Genomic DNA, 24,866 nt, shown 5'->3' with positions numbered 1-24,866 from the left:
CTCTGTATGTGGCTGCTTTCTCATGATGGTTTATATTCAGAAAAATATGGATTTTGTCCTGGAAATTATTTATTAATCAAACCGCACTAACATCATTCCATTGATGAGAAATTCATTTTAGTCACTGTGCAATTGCCGCAGACAGCCTTCTTTTCATGTGCTCAGTTATGGTTTTAATTTCACAGTGTGGGGTATAGGACTCCTTAGACACAGGATTGGTCTTTGTCTAGCTCATAGAGGTCCTTCAGCCATTATTGTGTGGGTAGTGGGGCCCAACAAGTTAATAAGGGTATACCAGGGACCCCAGGGACAGCCTACGTGGAGCGGGGGCGCCAATACGCATCCCATAGGGCGCCAACCCCCGCAGCTAGGCAGCCTCCAGCATAGACGGAGCATAGGGGTTTTATAGTCCCTCCACACTAGTTTTTTCACGGTGTGTTTTTTTGTATGTTCTCTGTTGGTGTAACCACAGGTTGGTGGTTTTTTAAAAACGATATTTAATAAATTGGTTCTATTTAAGTATTATATGAAAATTAGCTGTAAATTCTACTTAAAGCATTAATTATTGTAAAAGAAAATAAGCGCAGCAGGAAAAAAAAAGCAAAGTTTACCCTATGTGGGAAAATGGCCTAAATGTCTACACATGGGCAGTGATTAGCATTGTTGCTTTGCAGCTCTGGGGTCCTAGGTTCATATCTGACCAAGAGCTGCATGCTGTTGGTAGGTTCCCTCCGATACTACTAGATAGGAATGGTATATTTGGAGTTTAGATGTTTCCCACAATCGTTGTACAGTGCTGCAGAATATGAAATGAAAAGAAATAAATAGCACATTAACAGATTGCTCTGCCAATAACGATCGTTGCTATTGAGGACAGGAAAATATAGGAAAGCTGTCATCACAAACCTGCATACACAATAAAAGGTGACCATACACCTGCGATAGCTGCCTGCTGGACAAAAGCTTGTATGGCCAAAGGCCCTCTCTCCTGACTCCCCATACACATGAATGTTGCTTGGCCGAAGGTTCACGTTTTCCATGGGGAGAGCAGAGAAAGCCTCTGAGAGACAAGCTGCCCCCAGAGCTGTCAGACAAAGAACAAAAGGGTCAGATGTTTAAATTCAAACAGTCCACACTTATTTTCCTGTAAGCATCTGTCAGGGGAGAGTCAGAAGGCCGATCAAGACCTTCTTCACCTAAAAATGATCGAGAATATGGTATAAAATCCTCGCCCCTCTGTATCAGTCCGTCATTGTTTGTTTACTGTAAGTGATATCTGTAACTTGTATGTAACCCCTTCTCATGTACAGCACCATGGAATCAATGGTGCTATATAAATAAATAATAATAATAAACACATGATCGTTCTCCATACCGTCACAGCAGATCTGTATTGACGTGAATGGATGTGATCACTTGATAAAAGAGCTTTCGCTCACTTATTGGCCAACTATTGGGCGAGTCTACATGTGGATTATTAACGTTTGTTATGACGATCAAGATTCAATGCAAATTATTTGAAATCCCTGCTCTTTCTGGGGGTTTCGGTCCAGTGGGCGGTCCTATCAGCGACTGACAGCTTGATCTGTATTAATTGGAATACAGAGATAGCTGTCAGTCACGGATCGGCCCACCTACTAGAACAAAAAAAGAGCGAGCACAGGATTAAAGGATTAAAACTCAGATTATACTGAATTTGTTCTTAGAAAACTATCAATCTGGTCATCTCCCCCTGCTCTATAAAATGGTTCCTGCATATTGGACTGTTTTCATGGTGACTGGTTCCCTTTAAACCACCGACAATTTTTTCCTATCCTACAATTCTCACAAAAAATAACAGAGGCTAGTTCTAGTCAAGAAGAAACATTTCAGTGGAAATGTAATATTTATCTGTCTTTATGCTTAAGTAAGTGGGTTAGAGAACATTTTAGGAAGGCAAAGCAGACACTGTGCTACTAACATGCACATGAAGACCTTCATGAGGTGTCTGCATTTCACAAATGTAGTCAGATGGGAGTTAGGGTATGTGTCCACGTTCAGGATTGCATCAGGATTTGGTCAGTATTTTACATCAGTATTTGTAAGCCAAAACCAGGAGTGGAACAAATAGAGGAAAAGTATAATAGAAACATATGCACCACTTCTGCATTTATCACCCACTCCTGGTTTTTGCTTACAAATACTGATGTAAAATCCTGACCAAATCCTGATGCAATCCTGAACGTGGACACATACCCTTACAAGCCAAATAACTGGCAACTAATTCACTAATATGGCAAGTGACCAAGGAGAAGAAACCAAAACAAGTCCTGGTCTTCACACTTAAATGGAAGCAGCCTGTAATAAAAATATTACAGTACTTAGGCAAACTTCTAGTCAAACTTATTTTGTATGGTAAGATACATTTAGGGTCAATTCACACTGGCGTTTGTTCAGCATTTTTTTTTTTTCTACAGCAAAACCCGATCTCTTGGCAGGAAAGAAGCTGCAGAAAAAAAAGCATATTTTCCTTGGTTTTTCTTGCATTTTTGATGCGGTTTTGGCATGCTAGATTTGTTTCTTGTGCATGTAGAAAAAGTGTTAAAAAAAAAAAAAGTCCTATTCTACAGAATCAGGTTTTGGCACAAAAAAAAATGCAGCAAAACCGGATACCTGTGATTTTGGTGCATTCCTTCACCGTTTTTTTCACCAACCCTTTCATTTCAATGGGTGAAAAATGCTGAAAAAACGCAGAAAATTTACATGTTCCATCGTGCAAAAAAAGCATGTAAAGAACAAAATCATGATGAAAAAAATCCTGTGTGCATGAGATTTCTGAAATCTCAGACTTTGCCGGTACAGTAAAACGCAGCTGGAAATTTGCATTAAAAAAGGACATAAAAAATGCTGCAAAAAATGCCTAGAGTGATCTTAGCCTTAGCCTAAGGTCACATTCTGTGTGCAGGAATCATGGACCGGTCCAGGTGCTATGTACCATTAACTGGTTCCCAACCAGCAAGGAAAATGTACGTCAAGGCCGGGTATCAGTTCACGTTCTGTGACGTACATTTTTGTCAAGCTGATCTTGTAAGTGCTATAAGTGCCCCCGCGAGATCAGCAGCAGAAGTGGGGATTAATACCGTAACTTGGCTTCTGTTTCAACTGCTGGGTGTGACGCTAGTGGACATCCCGGTCACTAGTGACTGCGGCATCCAGATGATTAGACCCAGGGGGCTCTGTCACCCATCAGCCCACCACAACGCAAGTGCCATTGGATTGGTATGGCAGCTATGAGGCCCAACAATATCTCCCATGGCTGCCATCTTACTACTCCCATTATACCCTGCCTACAACATGATCTAATAGCATGCCTGTCAGTTATTTGTGACATGCATAATAAGCTTCCAAACAGAAGTACTGCAGTGTATTATATGAGTGATCGAGATCACTAAAGTTAAAATTTTATTATTTATACAGAAAATTCTTCTTTTCAGTCATTTTAATTCTGTGGCGTTGCATATAGCTAACCCCACATTTTTCTTTGGGGGGAAAAGAAAAAAAAATCACTGGCAATGTAACAATTGCTACCAAGCGCTGTAGAATTCATCTTTAGGACAGGTATAGGGATCTAGAAAACCCAAATTAAGAGGCCCCAAATCAAAATACTTGGGTCTGTAACAATCATTAGTGTGAGATTTATGTACATTATTGGATTACCTTCATTACACGTAGCACAGAGATGTAGAAACTAAACTGTGCACTACTCAACCTCCCTGGGTCCAGCACTGTCTTCATCATTGCACCGTTGTTTGTCTAACGGCTGTGGCGGTGACACATCTACATGCTCATCACTGGTGATCGTCACAACGAAGACCGGAGCAGTGGAGAGGCAGTGATGAGCCCAGGGTTGGTAATTAAGAGTTCTTTTTGTTATATCGTCTCTGAGCTTATAGAGCAATGATTGTTGAAAAAGTATAGTCCATTTTAAGATAACTGTCCTTATTGGGTCATATGAACATCATCAGTACACTCGGCTCAGCCAGAAAAAGGAGCAACAGCACCCCAATGTTCTGGAGGACTTAGCTTGACCAAACTTAAGACTCCTCATACATAATAAGTAGCCGTCAGTCAAACAATGTATCTCGAGTCCTCCCTACAGAGGAGCACTCGGTTTGTCCCGGTGTTTTCTATGAGAGAGCAACTGCCAGACTCCTCCTGGATAGCAAAAGAATGGTCAGTCTGAAATTGGAAAGCCAGATCCTTCTAATCTACAACAGATGATGTCGGAAGGCCCCTATAGCACCTACGTAGCATGGTTGATATATTCTATGGGATGCCATGTAGAACCTAATTTCCACTGCAGCTTCATACCAGCTGAACACTGGGTACTTCAACTGCAGGACCCAGGCTAACCAGCTTTTGTCCACCAGATCATCATTTAGGAAAGGGCATACCCAAAATGGGCCTGGCATAATAGGAGAAGTTACATTCTACCAATATCAAACATTTATTACTCTTCAGAAGACAATTTATACAGTTCTTGAAAGGAGTCTAATAACAGACATGGTAATGCGCCATGGCTGCTTTTTGATGGTTGAACTTTATCCTGTAAGGCTACTTTCACACTTCTGTCGGTACGGGACCGTTGCAAACAGTCGGCCCGACGGACGTTGAGCAAAATTTAGCACAACGTGGGCAGCGGATGCAGTTTTACAACGCATCCGCTGCCCATTGTGATGAGCGGGGAGGAGGGGGCGGAGTTCCGGCAGTGCATGCGCGGTCGGAAATGGCGGACACGTCGCACAAAAAACGTTACCTTGAATGTTTTTTTGTGCGTCGAGTCCGCCAAAACACGACGGATCCGTCGCACGACGGATGCGATGTGTGCCCATCCGTCGCGATCCATCGCTAATACAAGTCTATGGGCAAAAAACACATCCTGCAAGCACATCTGCAGGATCCGTTTTTTGCCCATAACAACGGATTGCGACGGAGGACAAAAGACGGAAGTGTGAAAGTAGCCTAAGCAGTTCAAAGTATTCATTCACAGGAATGATTCAATGAGCGACTAGCTCAGCTTGGCATGAAACAGGTCACAACAGGCAAGACGTCCGTTTATCGTGTTTTATTGCACTGAGCTTAAGTTTTCTAAATCATAAAACAGAAACATGCCCAGAAAATCGACAAGTGAAATGTTGGATTTTTACCATTTAAAATAATAATAATAATAATAAAAGAAAAAAAAAAAAAAAAAATCAGCAAAAAAACCTTTTTCTTTGTGCCTAATTTAATGCTATTTCGCTAGTGGTACTAGTACTAAGACTACACAGTAATAATATAACTCATGTACAGCAATGGGAACCTCTAGATGGTACAGGAAACGACCAATGGCATCAATGAACAGACTGACTGAAGCATCCAATGTGCCTGTGCAAAGAACAAAGGGAGGGGGAGCAGGGTCAGGTGTGACCGTGCCTATTGTCATTGGTAGACTGTGTTACCAAATGTTTAGAGATGTCATCAGGGAATATAATCCTGCTGCTAAAGTTTATAAGACTACCATAAATAGGAGTCTAAAATAGTCCCAGTGCGAAAATTGCAATATATGAATACACTTAACATAAAAACCTGATTTAAGCCAAATTCTTATGTTATGAAAACACAGGGAATTTTCCACTGCTTATGTGCTTGAGTTTTATAGTGCAAGTGTAGTACATGAGATTAAGAAAATTCATACACATCCTGCAAAAAATAGCCACAGCTTTAATTGAAAAAAATTGCACCTTTAAGACAGCATAAGGTGCAAATTTTTCCCTTAGGCTATGTGCCCACGTTGCAGAAATGCGGCGGAAATGTCCGCAGCATTTCCGCAACTCCCTACCGCAGATAAAACGCATGTGGAATTCGCATACGTTTTTCCTGCAAAACAAAAGAGTTTTGCAAGCGTTTTTAGCTTGCAGAATGCTTGCACTTTTACAAGCGATTTGAAGCATCGCTTGGAAAAGTGATTGACAGGCTGGTCACACTTGTCAAGCATAGTGCGTGACAAGTGTGACCAACTTTTTACTATTGATGCTGCATATGCAGCATCAATAGTAAAAGATAGAATGTTAAAAATAATAAAAAATATGGTTATTCTCACCTTCCGACGGCCCCCGATCTCCTCAGCGGTGCTCCCGGTACATTCCATTCCCAGGGATGCTTTGCGCGGAGGACCTTTGTGACGTTACGGTCACGTGAAAGCGACGTCATCTCAGGTGATTTGCGCAATGCATCCCTGGGAACAGAGGAGGTGGTGATGGCAAACTCAGTCGAGGGGTTCAAGAGAGGCCTGTATGTCTTCCTGGAGCAGAACAATATTGTATCATACAATTATTAGGTTCTGTAGAAGGATGTAGATCTGGGGATTTATTATGATGGAATATAGGCTGAACTGGATGGACAAATGTCTTTTTTCGGCCTTACTAACTATGTTACTATTTAATGCACTCCTATGGCTGCGGAATCGCTGCGATTCCGCAGAAAAAGAACATGCTGCGGATTTTACCGCTATGCGATTCTGCAGCGAGAAAATCCGCAGCATGGGCACAGCAACTGCGGAATCCCATAGGATTGCATGGGAATGCGCTTTTTAAGCGTTTCCGCTGTGGCAAAAAAAACGTGTTGGAAACGCATAAAAAACGTGGGCACACAGCCTTACAATGTAAAAGGATGAAATATGTGGCTTCCCCGCTATTAACTCTGCAGCGCTTAAAGCTGCTGCAAGTATTACTTCTCTTGTTTGATTAGAAAATCTTCAAAAGGAAAAACCAACATAATTCCCCATTTTTCCTGATCAGCTCTAAATCAGAGGTGTCAAACTGCATTCCTCGAGGGCCGCCAACAGGTCATGTTTTCAGGATTTCCTTAGCATTCCACAAGGTGCGGGAATCATTCTGTGCAGGTGATTAAATTATCACCTGTGCAATACAAGGAAATCCTGAAAACATGACCTGTTGGCGGCCCTCGAGGAATGCAGTTTGACACCTCTGCTCTAAATTATATTGTAAATCTATAATGGAAAAAAATGATGTTTTAAACTTTCTGAATCATTGTCCTAGGACCTATGACAATAGTCAAGTCTCTGTGAGTGTGTGGGAGTTCAGAAAGAAAAATAATACAAGACAGCTGAAATCCTAAAAGGATATTCGGGACAAAACAACAAGATCTGTCCAATAAATAGGTGATAAAAGTTAGACTAAGTCTGGCCCCGATTCCTTTCCCCCAGTTGCAAGGATAGGATTCCTCTGAATAGAGCAGTGGTCGAGTTAGCTGCAGTTCTGATCAGGGCTGTGGAGAAGGAGTCGGAGTGTTGGTGTTCATCTTCATGGAGTTTGAGTCGGTATAAAATGGCCAGACTCAGACTCCTAAAATACATAATAAATTGGGTGCAGTAGTACAATTCAGGATGTGCTGTAAATGTCTTTATAATAATTTGGGAAAGTTACGAAATGTCCTATAAATGTCTGTTCTGTTCCTTATCTCAGGATCTCGGCTTTTAGCGGCGATGAATCTGTGCTGTACTTTAGTGACCAGTGCGGTGTGGTCGGAGGTTTTACAGACTCCACAGCCCAAGGTCTGACAACCCCTGGAAGCATCCATAAACATGTAAATATTAGTAGCACACAATTTCTAAATTTTTAGACGCTCAGCTCAAAAAATGACGGGTTAAAGAAAAAAAAAAAAAACTATACTACAGCTACCACTGTGCAGAGCAGCTTTCCATGGCACAGTATCACTCCCTGACACTCTGCAACACTCTGGTTTGGATGCATCTATTCTACAGTTCCTTAGTACACATGAGCAGCAAAGCATAGGATCAGGATCTAAGGATCAGAGGGGGTGCCAGAAGACTGACCTCCACCATTCATAAAGTGATGTCACCTTCCAGTGACAATGCACTACTTCATTCTCAAGATTAGTGGAAGGTATGTCCTAGTGGAAAATCACCACTTTATTATTTGAAGTTGCAAATTTCCTTCTGCATCTCTGCAACTATTAGGTAAATTACTGTATATACTACAAGTATAAGCCAAGGCACCTAATTTTGCCTCAAAAAACTGGGAAAACTTATTGACTCGAGTATAAGCCGGGTATTCATTGTCCCCTAATCCCCATCCTTGTCTGCATGGCTCCTCATCCCCCATCCTTATCTACACGGCTCCTCATTCTTATCTGCATGGCTCCTCATCACCCATCCTTGCCTGCATGGCTCCTCATCCCCCATCCTTGCCTGCATGGCTCCTCATCCCCCATCCTTGCCTGCATGGCTCCTCATCCCCCATCCTTGTCTGCATGGCTCCTCATCCCCCATCCTTGTCTGCATGGCTCCTCATCCCCCATCCTTGTCTGCATGGCTCCTCATCCCCCATCCTTGTCTGCATGGCTCCTCATCCCCCATCCTTGTCTGCATGGCTCCTCATCCCCCATCCTTGCCTGCATGGCTCCTCATCCCCCATCCTTGTCTGCATGGCTCCTCATCCCCCATCCTTGTCTGCATGGCTCCTCATCCCCCATCCTTGTCTGCATGGCTCCTCATCCCCCATCCTTGTCTGCATGGCTCCTCATCCCCCATCCTTGTCTGCATGGCTCCTCATCCCCCATCCTTGTCTGCATGGCTCCTCATCCCCCATCCTTGTCTGCATGGCTCCTTATCCCCCATCCTTGTCTGCATGGCTCCTTATCCCCCATCCTTGTCTGCATGGCTCCTCATCCCCCATCCTTGTCTGCATGGCTCCTCATCCCCCATCCTTGTCTGCATTGCTCCTCATCCCCATCCTTAGCTGCACGGTTCCTCATTCCCATCCTTGTATGTATGGCTGCCGTGAGAAAAGCATAAAAAAAAAAAAAATCCTACTTCCCTTCCCTTCGCGCCCTTGCAGCATCTTGCTCCGCTGCTAGCAGCTCCTGCAGCCAAGTGATCACATGTCCCCGCTCTTTAAGGTAATGAATATTCACCTCTTTCCACGCCTATAGGAGTGGAGATAGATGAATATTTATTATAATGAGCACGGCAGCTGCTTTGAAGCCAGCGACTGCTGCTGACACTGTGGGCTATAAGAGAAATTAATTTTCACTGCAACTGCAGTGCATATTCATTTCTTTTTAGCAATGGGCACAGGCTTTAGCTGCAGCAGCCGTCTTCTGCCTCTTATGACCTGCTGCTCCGCCGCAACCCATCCCCCCCCCCTTCTTCTGGGACAAGGAGTCATGTATTAGCCGAAGGGGGCATTTTCAGCACAAAAAAAGTGCTGAAAAACTCGGCTTATACACGAGTACACACAGTAGGTTAATTTTTTTCCATTGCATTTTTGAGTGCTCTTTTTACTTGAATTTTTATTGTGTTTTTGATGCAGCAGTTTTTGCCGCTTTCTGATGTGTCATGCTTTAACCCCTCAGTGACAGAGTACATTTTGTCCCTAATGACCAAGCCAATTTTTACAATTCTGATCACTGTCACTTTATGAGGTTGTAATTCTGGAATGCTTCAATGGATTCCATTGATTCTGAGACTGTTTTTTCGTGACATATTGTACTTCAGGTTAGTGGTAAAATTTCTTCGGTATGACTTACGTTTATGAAAAAATGGAAATTTGGCAAAAATTTTGAAAATTGTGCAATTTTAAAACTTAATTTTTGTGCCCTTAAATCAGAGTCATATCGCACAAAGTAGTTAATAAATAACATTTACCACATGTCTACATCAGCACAATTTTGGAAACAATTTTTTTTTTTTTTTAGGAAGTTAAGGGTTAAAAGTTGACCAGCGATTTCTCATTTTTCCAACAAAATTTACTAAACCATTTTTTTAGGGACCACCTCACATTTGAAGTGCGTTTGGGGGGAGTCGAACGGAAAATTGCCAAAAGTGACACCATTCTAAAAACTGCACCCCTCAAGGTGCTCAAAATCACATTCAAGAAGTTTATTAACCCTTCAGATGCTTCACGAGAACTAAAGCAATGTGGAAGGAAAAAACATTTTACTTTTTTCACAAAAAAATTACTTTAGACTCAAACTTTATTTTTACAAGGGCTTCAGGAGAAAATGGATAACAAAATGTGCAATTTCTCCAGAGTACGCCGATACCCTGCATGTAGGGGAAAGCCACTGTTTGGGCACATGACAGGGCTCAGAAGGGAGGGAGCACTGTTTGACTTTTTGAATGCAAAATTGGCTGGAATCAATGGCGGGCCATGACGCGTTTGGAGACCCCCTGATATACCTAAACAGTGGAAATCACTCAATTCTAACTCCAACCCTAACACAGCCCTACCCCTGACCCTAATCCCAACCCTAACCCCAACCGTAACCCTAGTGCCAACACAAGCCTAATTCCACCACCACAACCGTAACTCCAACTACACAACCCTAACCCCAACCCTAACACCGCAACCCTAACCCCAACATTAACCCTAACCCCAACACCACAACCCCAACTGTAACTCCAAACACTAACCCTAGCCTCAACCATAACCCTATCGCCAGCCCAACCGTAACCCTAGCTCTATCCCCAACCCTAACCCTATCCCCAACCCTAACCTTAGTTCTATCCCCCACCTTAACCCCAACTCTAACTCTATACCCAGCCCAACCCTAACCCAACCCCTAGCTCTATACAGGCAACCCTATACCCAACCCTAAGCTCTATTGCCCCAACCCTAACCCCTACCCAAACCCTATCCCAAACCTAAACTTAGCTCTATTCCCAACCCTATCTCTAGCCCCAACCCTAACCCCCAGCTCTATCCCCCAACCCTATCCCCAGTCCAACCCTAACCCTAGCTCTATCACCCCCAACCCTAACCTAACCCTAGCTCTATCCCCAACCCTAACTGTAGCCCCAAACCTAACCCTAGCCCCAAACCTAACCCTAGCTCAATCCACAACCCTAACTTAACCCTATCACTAACCCTATCCCCAACCCTAACTGCAAGGAATGGAAAAAAAACATTTTTTTTATATTATTATATTTGCCTAGCTAAGGGGGTGATAAAGGGGGCTTTGATGTACTATTTTTTTTTATTTTGATCATGGTGATTGGGTCTATCACAGTGATCAAAATGAACCAATAGGAAAAATCTCCTATTGTTGTGGGGTGCCGGCCGGCATTCTACAATGCTGTATATCTTCCCCCAGCCCGACCTGAAAAAGAAGAAAAACAACTTATTCTCACCGGTGGAGCTGTCCGGTCCGATGGGAGTCAATGGTCTTGGTCCGGCGCCTCCCATCTTCTTATGATCCCCATTCTCCTGCTTGCTTCGTGTGGATGACGTGTCCCTTCATCATCCACACAGTCTCCTCGGCACAGCGCTCCTGCGCAGGCGTACTTCTCTAACCTTTCAAAGGCAGAGCAAAGTACTGTAGTGCGCATGCGCCGGGGCTGTTTGACCTTTCCCGGCACCTGAAAAGGGAAGAGACGTAAGCCTGCGCAGGAGCGAGGTGCCGTGGAGAATCGTCATCCACACAAAGCAAGCAGGAGGACAGCATCGCAATCAGGGCAGAGAAGTATGCCTGCGCAGGAGCGCGGTGCCGAGGACACGTATCATCCACACGAAGCAAGCAGGAGGAAGGCATCTCAAGAAGATGGGAGGCGCCGGACCGTATAATAAAAGTTATTTTTCTTCTCTTGCAGGTCGGGTTGGGGCAGACATATAGCATTATAGAATGCTGTATATCCGCCCTGAAAGGTGATGGCCGTGTCTCTTATCAGCCAAACTTGGTGACAGGTTCCCTTTAAAAACTAAACAAAAACTCTTCATGGGAACTTAATGAGACTGTCAGCACAGAATAAATGTTCAAACTAAGTACTGCCAATCATTTATATAAACCTTCCCACCTGCTTGTTTTCCCTCTATCCCCACCCCCTCTTCTTTGATTGACAGCTCAGGCTTCATAGGGTCAGAGAAGGGTGGAGATAGAGGGACAACAAGCAGGTGGGAAGGTATGCCTAAATGATTTTCCCCGGAGTGAAGCACTGAGCACCTGTACTTGGTTTGAACAGTCATTCTGTGCTGACAGAGTCACTTTAAAGGAAACCTCTCACCATGAAAATACAGTCCAATCTGCAAGCACTATGATATAGAGCAGGAGGATCTGAGGAGACTGATATGTAGCTTTGTGAGAGAAGGTTCAGTATAACCTGTGATTTAAAGGGAACCTGTCACCCTCAAAATCGAAGTTGAGCTAAGCCCACCGGCATCAGTGGCTTATCTACAGCATTCTGTAATGCTGTAGATAAGCCCCCGATGTATCCTGAAAGATGAGAAAAAGAGGTTAGATTATACTCACCTAGGGGCGTTCCTGCTGCAGTCCGGTCCGATGGGTGTCGCGGTCCGGTCAGGGGCTTCCCATCTTCTTACGATGACGTCCACTTCTTGTCTTCATGCTCCGGCGCAGGCGTACTTTGTCTGCCCTGTTGAGGGCAGAGCAAAGTACTGCAGTGCGCAGGCGCCGGGAAAGGTCAGAGAGGCCCAGCAGGGCAGACAAAGTACGCCTGCGCCGGAGCGTGAAGACAGAATACTGTAGATAAGCCCCTGATGCCGGTGGGCTTAGCTCACCTTCGATTTTGGGGGTGACAGGTTCCCTTTAATCATTTAAACCTCTGCTCTTTCTGGGATTTTTGGTCCAGTGGTCGGTCCTGTCAGTGACTAATAGCTATCTGTTAAGTATGTGCTCAGGGAGCTGTCAGTGAGTCACTGATAGGACCGACCACTGGACCTAAAATCCCAGACAGAGCAGAGGATTACATGATTAGAACACAGGTTATACTGAATCTTTTCTCACAAAAATATATATCAATCTCCTCTGCTCTCCCTGCTCTGTAACATAATGCCTGCAGGTTGGACTGCATTTTAAGGTAACAGGTAACTTTAACCCCTTCACGACATGTGCTGTACTAGTACTGCGCATGTCGTGCCTCGCCCTTGGATGTGGGCTCCGGCGGTGAGCCCACATCTTTTCGAGCACATATCAGCTGTTTTGAACAGAGCCATAACTTTTTTATTTTTCCGTCAATTTGGCCATGAGAGGGCTTATTTTTTGCGGGACGAGTTGTACTTTTGAACGACATCCTTGGTTTTAGCATGTCGTGTACTAGAAAACGGGGAAAAAATTCCAAGTGCAGTGAAAATGCAAAAAAAGTGCAGTCCCACCCTTGTTTTTTTGGTTGGCTTTTTTGCTAGGTTCACTAAATGCTAAAACTGACCTGCCATTATGATTCTCCAGGTCAGTACGAGTTCATAAAGGCACAGATGATTGGCTTCGGGGAGACCAAAACATCCAACACCGCGGAGACACCATCAAGTGTTTGTCAACGCAGTGATCCAGAACACTGCCCCCATCCCTTATGGGAAATATGCAAATGCATGTAGGATAGCTGCGGAGACACCATCACGTGTTTCTCAACGCAAGCAGTGAATAGCCAGGCCTTTCCCCGGGAAGGAACAACCACGGGAAGGGCAGCATCCAATAAAGGAAAACATCCAATAAAGGAAAACCACCTATGCCAAGCATGGTATCCATCCACAGACAGCTGTTTCGGGGTTTTTGCCCCTCATCAGTGTGGAGTAGGAATCTGGCTATTAGGAGCAGTGCCTAGTAAAAAGGCTGTAAAGGCACAGATGATTGGCCTCGGGGAGACCAAAACATCCAACACCGAGGAGACACCATCTCGTGTTTCTCAACGCAGTGATCCAGAACACTGCCCCCATCCCTTATGGGAAATATGCAAATGCATGTAGAGTAGCTGCGGAGACACCATCACGTGTTTCTCAACGCAAGCAGTGAATAGCCAGGCCTTTCCCCAGGAAGGAACAACCACGGGAAGGGCAGCATCCAATAAAGGAAAACATCCAATCTGCGTTGAGAAACACGTGATGGTGTCTCCGCGGTGTTGGATGTTTTGGTCTCCCCGAGGCCAATCATCTGTGCCTTTACAGCCTTTTTACTAGGCACTGCTCCTAACAGCCAGATTCCTACTCCACACTGATGAGGGGCAAAACCCCCGAAACAGCTGTCTGTGGATGGATACCATGCTTGGCATAGGTGGTTTTCCTTTATTGGATGTTTTCCTTTATTGGATGCTGCCCTTCCCGTGGTTGTTCCTTCCCGGGGAAAGGCCTGGCTATTCACTGCTTGCGTTGAGAAACACGTGATGGTGTCTCCGCAGCTACTCTACATGCATTTGCATATTTCCCATAAGGGATGGGGGCAGTGTTCTGGATCACTGCGTTGAGAAACACGTGATGGTGTCTCCGCGGTGTTGGATGTTTTGGTCTCCCCGAGGCCAATCATCTGTGCCTTTACAGCCTTTTTACTAGGCACTGCTCCTAATAGCCAGATTCCTACTCCACACTGATGAGGGGCAAAACCCCCGAAACAGCTGTCTGTGGATGGATACCATGCTTGGCATAGGTGGTTTTCCTTTATTGGATGTTTTCCTTTATTGGATGCTGCCCTTCCCGTGGTTGTTCCTTCCCGGGGAAAGGCCTGGCTATTCACTGCTTGCGTTGAGAAACACGTGATGGTGTCTCCGCAGCTACCCTACATGCAAGTACGAGTTCATAGACACCTAACATGACTAGGTTATTTTTTACCTAAGTGGCGAAAAAAAATTCCAAAGGTTGCTTAAAAAAAAAAAAAAAAAAAAAAAAAAATCGCGCCATTTTCCGATACTTGTAGCGTCTCCATTTTTCATGATCTGGGGTCGGTTGAGGGCTTATTTTTTGCGTGCCGAGCTGACGTTTTTAATGATAGCATTTTGGTGCAGATCCGTTCTTTTGATCGCCCGTTATTGCATTTTAATGCAATGTCGCGGCTACCAAAAAAACGTAATTCTGGCGTTTCAAATTTTTTTCTCGCTACGTCGTTTAGCGATCAGGTTAATGCTTTTTTTTATTGATAGATCGGGCAATTCTGAACGCGGCGATACCAAATATGTTTAGGTTTGATTTTTTTAATTGATTTATTTTGATTGGGGCAAAAGGGGGGTGATTTAAACTTTTATATTTTTTTTAATTTTTTTTTTTTTTTACTTTTGCCATGCTTCAATAGCCTCCATGGGAGGCTAGAAGCAGGCACAGCGCGATCGCCTCTGCTACATAAGAGCGATCTGCTGTTCGCTGCTATGTAGCAGAAAATCAGGTGTGCTGTGAGCGCCGACCACAGGGTGGCGCTCACAGCTGCCGGGGATCAGTAACCATAGAGGTCTCAAGGACCTCTTTGGTTACTATTCTGAAGCATCGCCGACCTCCGATCATGTGATGGGGGTCGGCGATGCCATCATTTCCGGCCGCCCGGCCGGAAGCGGTAGTTAAATGCCGCTGTCTGCGTTTGACAGCGGCATTTAACTAGTTAATAGGCGCGGGCAGATCGCGATTCTGCCCGCGCCTATTACGGGCACATGTCAGCTGTTCAAAACAGCTGACATGTCCCGGCTTTGATGCGGGCTCACCGCCGGAGACCGCATCAAAGTGGGGCTTCTGACCTCGGACGTACTACCCCGTCCAAGGTCAGAAAGGGGTTAAAGCATGCCAAAAGTAAAAAAAAAAGTTTTTAAAAATATTTTTAAAAAATCTAAAAGTTCTAATCACCCCCCTTTCGCCTCATTCAAAATAGAACAGTAAAAAAAAAAAATCAAACATACACATATTTGGTATCTCCGCTTTCAGAATCGCCCGATCAATATACAAAAAGGATTAACCCGATTGCTAAACGGCGTGATGAGAAAAAAGTCAAAATGCCACAATTACGTTTTTTAGTTTTTAGTCACCGCAACACTGCATTAAAATACAATAACAGGTGATCAAAAGATCGTATTTGCACTAAAATGGTATCATTAAAAACATCAGCTCGGCATGCAAAAATAAGCCCTCACCCAACCTGAGATCACGAAAAACGGGTCTCGAAAAATGATACAATTGTTTTTTAACACACTTTGGATTTTTTTTTTCACCACTTAAATAAAAAAAAAGAACCTATACATGTGTCAATGAACTCGTAGTGAACTGGAGAATCGTAATGGCAGGTCAGTTTTGGCATTTGGTGAACACAGTAAAAAAAAAATCCAAAAAACAGTTGTGGAATTGCACTTTTTTTTCAATTTCACCGCACTTGGAATTTTTCCCTGTTTTTGAATACACAATATGGTAAAATCAATGGTGCTGTTCAAAAGTACAACTTGTCCGGCATAAAAAAGCACTCCCATGGCCACATTGACAGAAAAATAAAGTTATGGCTCTGGGATGAAGGGGAGCGAAAAACAAACGAAAAAGGGCTCTGTTATGAAGGGGTTAAAAGTTCCACTGCTTTGGGACATGTTTATGAGAAATTACATCCATTCAGCCACAAAAGCATTACACAGGTCAGGTACTACCCACTGGTATAACAAAATGAGTAACTAGTACCCATGGACCACCATATCACAAATCTCATAAAATCAATAAAGTTTATTGAAAAACAGTTTAAAAAGGATTATACAAAATACTATGTGAGTTATTTCCAAAGAGGATTAATCCATATCCCAGATACAGCAGAAATACAGTACCCAACCATGTTATTTTATTGTAAGATAATATAAATAAACTAATACACAATTCCACAAAGCATCCTTTAAGGTAATAATGTATCCATAATATTCCCGGATGATGAGAATTCAGTGTAAAAAAGGGTTTTTGAAAATATTAAGAATGGATCAATGCTTACCCATGGTTTGTGTGCCACTGCCTGGGAACGCCCCGACGCGCGTTTCGCCCACGTGCTTTCTCAAGGGGAGAAAGCACGTGGGCGAAACGCGCGTCGGGGCGTTCCCAGGCAGTGGCACACAAACCATGGGTAAGCATTGATCCATTCTTAATATTTTCAAAAACCCTTTTTTACACTGAATTCTCATCATCCGGGAATATTATGGATACATTATTACTTTAAAGGATGCTTTGTGGAATTGTGTATTAGTTTATTTATATTATCTTATAATAAAATAACATGGTTGGGTACTGTATTTCTGCTGTATCTGGGATATGGATTAATCCTCTTTGGAAATAACTCACATAGTATTTTGTATAATCCTTTTTAAACTGTTTTTCAATAAACTTTATTGATTTTATGAGATTTGTGATATGGTGGTCCATGGGTACTAGTTACTCGTTTTGTTAGAACTTCATACATTGTCCACTAGTCTTTATTTGATTAGATAAAATTTGATGGGGAGGCAATGATGCGTATGCCTCTGGCTGAGATTGGATATTTCTGCTTTCTGAGTTTGTATTTTGAACTACCCACTGGTATAAAGTAAGGGCCAACAGTTGGCCAGTCCTTATTCCTATAGTCTTTGGCTATGTGCACAAGCTGCAGATTACTCATGCTGCGGAATAAACAACGCTACGTTTCCACGTATTTTGTTTTCCGCAGGTTACTGCAGATTTTGTTTTCCACAGGTTTACATGGTACTGTACAATGCATGGAAAACTGCTGCGAATCCGCAGCGTCAAATCCGTTGCGGATCCGCAGGAAAATCCACAACATGTGCACATAGCCTTTTTGTTGAGTGGAGGTTAGCTTTGTGCAAGAAAATCAATCTCTCTACAGCATATTATTTTTGAATTTGTGAAAAGGAGCAAAGGACTGTTATAAAAACATCTGTCACAGATTCTTTGAGTTAAACATCAGTTACCGTATATTCTGAAGTATTCCCATGGATTATTCCAATAAAGGCTATAAACTGCTGAGACATTCTTTACAAAATCTATCTTGATGGTTTTAACCAATAACACCCACAGTTGTGTATTAGGGATCTGATAAGATGTGACAGACCAGTAAACCTTTCATAAAACAGATATATCCTATTCTGGTTTCTGTTAGATCCTATGTAGTCACAAAGACCTTGCAAACCATTGAATAGAATACATTTTCACATACTGTATATAGAGATGATCACAACTTTGCTAACAAGATATATATATATATATATATATATATATATATATATATATATACACATACACACACACACATATATATATTGTGAGGTTGTGGCCTCTGATACAGCTAGGGGGCGCTGTTTGTTCTCCCCAGAATGTGCATGCAGACGGATGAAGTCCATAGGTGTGCATGAGAGTCACAGATTTCCGGTCCATGTTTTCCATGTGGCTGAAGGCCACAGGTTTGTGTGTTTAACCCCTTTCTGACCTCGGACGGGATAGTACGTCCGAGGTCAGAACCCCCGCTTTGATGCAGGGCTCCGGCAGTGAGCCCGCATCAAAGCCGGGACATGTCAGCTGTTTTGAACAGCTGACATGTGCCGCAATAGGCGCGGGCAGAATCGCGATCCTCCCACTCCTATTAACTAGTTAAATGCCGCTGTCAAACGCTGACAGCGGCATTTAACCGGTGCTTCCTGCCGGAAATGATTGCATCGCTGACCCCCGCACCGTCACATGATCGTGGGTCAGCCATGCTTCTGCATAGTAACCATAGAGGTCCTTGAGACCTCTATGGTTACTGATCCCCGGTAGCTGTGAGCGCCACGCTGTGGTCGGCGCTCATAGCACACCTGCATTTCAGCTACATAGCAGCGATCTGAGCATCGCCCCTATGTAGCAGAGCCGATAGCGTTGTGCCAGCTTCTAGCCTCCTATGGAGGCTATTGAAGCATGGCAAAAGTAAAAAAAAAAAAAAGTTAAAAAAGGGACAAAAATAAAAAAAAGATAAAAGTTTAATCACCCCCCTTTCGCCCCGTTCAAAATAAATCAATAAAAAAAATCAAACCTACACATATTTGGTATCGCCGCGTTCAGAATCGCCCGATCTATCAATAAAAAAAAAGCATTAGCCTGATCGCTAAACAGCGTAGCGAGAAAAAAATTTGAAACGCCAGAATTACGTTTTTTTGGTCGCCGCGACATTGCATTAAAATGCAATAACGGGCTTTCAAAAGAACGTATCTGCACCGAAATGGTATCATTAAAAACGCCAGCTCGGCACGCAAAAAATAAGCCCTCAACCGACCCTCAGATCATGAAAAATGGAGACGCTACGAGTACCGGAAAATGGCGCAAATTTTTTTTTTTTAGCAAAGTTTGGAATTTTTTTTCACCACTTAGATAAAAAAATAACCTAGTCATGTTTGGTGTCTATGAACTCGTACTAACCTGGAGAATCATAATGGTAGATCAGTTTTAGCATTTAGTGAACCTAGCAAAAAAGCCAAACAAAAAACAAGTGTGGTACTGCACTTTTTTGCAATTTCACTGCACTTGGAATTTTTTTCCCGTTTTCTAGTACACGACATGCTAAAACCAATGATGTCGTTCAAAAGTACACCTCTTCACGCAAAAAATAAGCCTTCACATGGCCATATTGACGGAAAAATAAAAAAGTTATGGCTCTGGGAAGGAGGGGAGCGAAAAACAGACACGGAAAAACAGAAAATCCCAAGGTCATGAAGGGGTTAAAAGCCCTGCAGTAAGGGGTATGGGTGTATCAGGTGTCAGGTCAGGTGTGCGAGGTGCACGTCAGTGTCAGTCTGGTGTGTGCTGGTCTGCAGAGTGCATGGAGGCACAGGCCAGCATCCAGGGCAGCTGAATAGCCTGGCACCCGCAGTGTACACAGAGATGCAAGTCGTCCATGGTACTGGTCTCGGATGTGGACAGTCCTGTGCCCGGAGGTGGATGTCCTGTGCCCGAAAGAGGACTAGCATGTGCAACGATTGCAAACAGGTGGATATGGTGAGGATATCCTGAACTGTGTACGACTGTGTGAGTAAAGAGTCTGTAAAGAGACTGTGATACAGCGATGCAGGACACCCACGAGAACTAGTCAGAGGAGGGCTGGCGTGTGTAGTGTCTGCAACATATGAGGCTGCGTGTATGGAGACATATAGACTGAGATGGCGTGCGGTCGTCCAGGGAAACTGGACAAGGGAAGTCTGGCCTGTTCAGGGACCGCAAATCTAAAGCCATGATAAGTATTGCTTTGAACTGGTGTAAACTGGTCACTGATAATATCCTCTGAAGTTATATGCATTTATGTGAATTGGACTTTAATGCTGTGAAGAAACACATTAAAAAAGACTTTTGTGTTTGAATTTGTGGGTCACTGCTTCTTCACTGCGTACGATGCTATTGCAGCCTGACAATATATATACCGTATATACTCGAGTATAAGCCGAGATTTTCAGCCCAAATTTTTGGGCTGAAAGTGCCCCTCTCGGCTTATACTCGAGTCATGTTCGGCGGCGGTGTCGGCGGGTGAGGGGGAGAGAGGACTGTCGCATACTCACCTGCTCCTGGCGCTCCTAACGCTGTCCCAGCCTGTCCCATGGTTTTCCTCGCTGCAGCTCGTCCTCTATTCAGCGGTCACGTGGTACCACTCATTACAGTAATGAATATGGACTCCACTCCCATAGAGGTGGAGCCGCATATTCATTACTGTAATGAGCGGTAACGGTGACCGCTCATTACAGGAAGAAGCTGCGGTACCATGGGACAGGCAGGGACAGCGTCAGGAGCGCCGGAACCAGGTGAGTATTTCATATTCACCTGTCCGCGTTCCAATTCGCCGGGCGCAGCTCCGTCTTCCCGTCAACTTGCTGTGACTGTGCAGGTCAGAGGGCGAGATGACGTATGAGTGTGCGCGCCACCCTCTGCCTGAACAGTCAGTGCGGAGAGACGGGACGCTGAGGAGCAGCGGGCAGCGACGAGAGGTGAGTATGTTTTTTTTTTTTTTTTTATTGCAGCAGCATTACATGTGGCACAATGCTGTATGGAGCGTCTATGGGGCCATAAACAACTGCATGGAGCATTATATGGGGCATTATATGGAGCATCTATGGGGCCATAACTGTATGGAGCATTATATGGGGCCATAACTGAATGAAGCATTATATGGAGCATCTATGGGGCCATAACTGTATGGAGCATTATATGGGGCCATAACTGAATGAAGCCTTATATGGAGCATCTATGGGGCCATAACTGTATGGAGCATTATATGGGGCATCTATGGGGCCTTTGTGTACTTGTCCTTTTGAGGTGTAATAAAAGTTTTTGATATTTTGTATATTCTATGGGTGTGCATACCGTTATTGGTCTAGTCTTTTTCTTCCTGTATTCTACTTTACTGGCTAGGTTTTGCACCCCATTTTTCTACTTTACTGGCTAGGTTTTGCACCCCATTTTTCATCATCTGCGGAGGAGTGCACCACTTATCTATATTTATGGAGCATTATATGGGGCCATAACTACATGGAGAATTATATGGGGCCATAACTGCATGGAGCATTATATGGGGCATCTATGGGACCATAACTGTATGGAGCATTATATGGGGCATCTATGGGGCCATAACTGTATGGAGCATTATATGGGGCATCTATGGGGCCATAACTGCATGGAGCATTATATGGGACATCTATGGGGCCATAACTGAATGGAGCATTATATGGAGCAACTATGGGGCCATAACTGTATGGAGCATTATATGGAGCATCTATGGGTCCATAACTGTATGGAGCATTATATGGGGCCATAACTGCATGGAGCATTATATTGGGCCATAATTGCATGGAGCATTATATGGGGCATCTATGGGGCCATAACTGCATGGAGCATTATATGGAGCATCTATGGGTCCATAACTGTATGGAGCATTATATGGGGCCATAACTGCATGGAGCATTATATTGGGCCATAATTGCATGGAGCATTATATGGGGCATCTATGGGGCCATAACTGCATGGAGCATTATATGGGGCATCTATGGGGCCATAACTGCATGGAGCATTATATGGGGCTCCTGATTCAATATGGATATTCAAAAACACTTAACCTACTGATGTCTCAATTTTATTTTTATCTATTTTTATTTTTGACATATACCGGTAGCTGCTGCATTTTCCACCCTAGGCTTATACTCGAGTTTTCCCAGTTTTTTGTTGCAAAATTAGGGGGGTCGGCTTATACTCGGGTCGGCTTATACTCGAGTATATACGGTATGTGGGAAACATACATTAGTGCACACATACTGACAGAACACTATATGTATCGGTAAGCAAGTTTACATCTATTCCTTTAATAAAATGAAAAATCCTTTAACAGAATTAGTCTACTTAGATGAAATCTATGTATATTTTCTACCAAATAAAATAACTGATATATGTCTGCCATAAATAATCCTTTCTTATCGCATAATTCAGACTAAATAGACTAGGATTCGTATATTTCAAAACTACTTATATAGCCGGAGCAAGAAACTAAGAGCTTGTAACAACATTACAGCCACAATAATATACTGCACGAGTCCACAAATCTAATTATTTCCCAATATAACCATAAAATCAAATGAACTATTCCACAGTTCTTGTTATTCAGCAATGTGTAAGCCATCTATATGGACATGTAGGTCATAGGAAGCTGAAAAAATTCATACCTTGATTTCTGTGATCTAATGTTTTATTTCTGAGAAATTCACATTTCTCTTATATGTAAATGAGCTGTTAAGAGCTACAGGCGGGACACAGATCTCCCTGAGAACTTGCCCCCAGAGCTTATTTTATATAAAAGATGGCATTACTAGTGTGATATGTAATGACAGACAGTCTGCTCTCCTGAGTAACATGTCTCACACTGGTAACGTCTGGTTTCATTTAAAACAAGCTCTGGAGGCAGATACTCGGGGCGAACAGGGTCAGACTCATAGATCTTAACAGCTCATTTACATATTAAGAAATACATGGATTTATCTGTAACAAGGCATCAGATGGCAAATATACAGGTATCATTTTATTCAACCTTTTTATGCTTATATGCCCATATAGATGGCTTTGGAGGGTGGACCTTACTGACAGTTTCCCTTTAAGCCCCAAAATTATGTACATACAAGAGGAATAAAATTACAAAACATCAAATTACCCAATCACAGAGGAAGTATGGACTATAAAATGTATTTAAAAAAAAAAAAATGCTCTGAAGTCTGGAAAACATCACGCTTACCTGACAACCAGGCACTGCTGAATCTCGGCCATATACTGGGAAAGTACCCCTTTCTGCGGTTTTGCCTAGAATAATAAAACAGAAATAACTTATCTGAATCTGTACCACTTAATAGAGCAGGCATAATGCAGAACAGAGAAAAATATTTTATTATATAATCACACATCCCCAATATACCTATATACAGTCATGACCAAAAGTATTGACACCCCTGCAATTCTGTCAGATAATACTCAGTTTCCTCCTGAAAATGATTGCAAACACAAATTATTTGGTATTATTACCTTCATTTAAATTGCCTTAAATGAAAAAACACAAAAAGAATTGTCCTAAAGCCAAATTGGATATAATTCCACACCAAACATAAAAAAGGGGGTGGACAAAAGTATTGGCACCGTTTGAAAAATCATGTGATGCTTCTCTAATTTGCGTAATTAACAGCACCTGTAACTTACCTGTGGCACCTAACAGGTGTTGGCAATAACTAAATCACACTTGCAGCCAGTTGACATGGATTAAAGTTGACTCAACCTCTGTCCTTGTGTGTACCACATTGAGCATGGAGAAAAGAAAGAAAACCAAAGAACTGTCTGAGGACTTGAGAAACCAAATTGTGAGGAAGCATGAGCAATCTCAAGGCTACAAGTCAATCTCCAAAGACCTGATTGTTCCTGTGTCTACTTGTGCGCAGTGTCATCAAGAAGTTTAAAGCCCATGGCACTGTGGCTAACCTCCCTAGATGTGGACGGAAAAGAAAAATTGACAAGAGATTTCAACGCAAGATTGTGTGGATGTTTGATACAGAACCTCGACTAACATCCAAACAAGTTCAAGCTGCCCTGCAGTCCGAGGGTACAACAGTGTCAACCCCGTACTATCCGTCGGCATCTGAATGAAAAGGCATTGTATGGTAGGAGACCCAGGAAGACCCCACTTCTTACCCCGAGACATAAAAAAGCCAGGCTGGAGTTTGCCAAAACTTACCTGAAAAAGCCTAAAACGTTTTGGAAGAATGTTCTCTGTCAGATGAGACAAAAGTAGAGCTTTTTGGGCAAAGGCATCAACATAGAGTTTACAGGAGAAAAAAAGAGGCATTCAAAGAAAAGAACACGGTCCCTACAGTCAAACATGGCGGAGGTTCCCTGATGTTTTGGGGTTGCTTTGCTGCCTCTGGCACTGGACTGCTTGACTGTGTGCATGGCGTTATGAAGTCTGAAGACTACCAACAAATTTTGCAGCATAATGTAGGGCCCAGTGTGAGAAAGCTAGGTCTCCCTCAGAGATCATGGGTAGGGTTGAGCGAATTATTTTTATAGGATCGGGTCGGGTTTCATGAAACCCGACTTTCTCAAAAGTTTAGTCATGTGGAATCGGCCGATCCTATAAAAAAGTCGGGGTCGGCCGAAACACGAAACCCAATGCAGTGCAATGGGATACTATGGTTCCCAGGGTCTGAAGGAGAGGAAACTCTCCTTCAGGCCCTGGGATCCATATTTAAGTGTAAAATAAAGAATAAAAATAAAAAATATTGATATACTCACCTCTCCGACGCAGCCCGATGTAACCGGCAGCTTCGGTACCTCAGAATGAGCGCTTGAAAGACCTTAGAGGACGTCGCGGCCTGTGATTGGTCGCGTGGCGGTCACGTGACCGCCACACGACCAATCACAGGCGTGACGTCATCAATGGTCTTTCAAGCGCTCATTCTGAGGTACCGAAGCTGCCGGTTACATCGGGCTGCGTCGGAGAGGTGAGTATATCAATATTTCTAATTTTTATTCTTTATTTTACACTTAAATATGGATTCCGATACCGATTCCCGATATCGCAAACATATCGGAACTCGGTATCGGAATTCC

General features: G+C 43.3%; 1 protein-coding gene across 8 annotated transcripts in view; it reads right to left on the bottom strand.

The window, feature by feature from the left end:
- The window catches only part of TCF12 (transcription factor 12), a 358,827-nt gene that overhangs the window by 112,563 nt on the left and 221,398 nt on the right, over positions 1-24,866 (bottom strand). For all 8 annotated transcript variants that reach the window (XM_077263810.1, XM_077263806.1, XM_077263808.1 and 5 more), the window contains exon 6: positions 23,008-23,072. In XM_077263810.1, coding sequence (XP_077119925.1) covers positions 23,008-23,072 — 65 coding nt within the window. The remainder of the gene's footprint in view (positions 1-23,007; positions 23,073-24,866) is intronic.

This window comes from Ranitomeya variabilis, chromosome 5 (assembly GCF_051348905.1).
Source record: "Ranitomeya variabilis isolate aRanVar5 chromosome 5, aRanVar5.hap1, whole genome shotgun sequence".
NCBI classification, from domain to species: Eukaryota; Metazoa; Chordata; class Amphibia; order Anura; family Dendrobatidae; genus Ranitomeya; species Ranitomeya variabilis.
The sequence above is the reverse complement of the archived record's forward strand: the minus strand, read 5'-3'. Positions and strand labels throughout refer to the sequence as shown.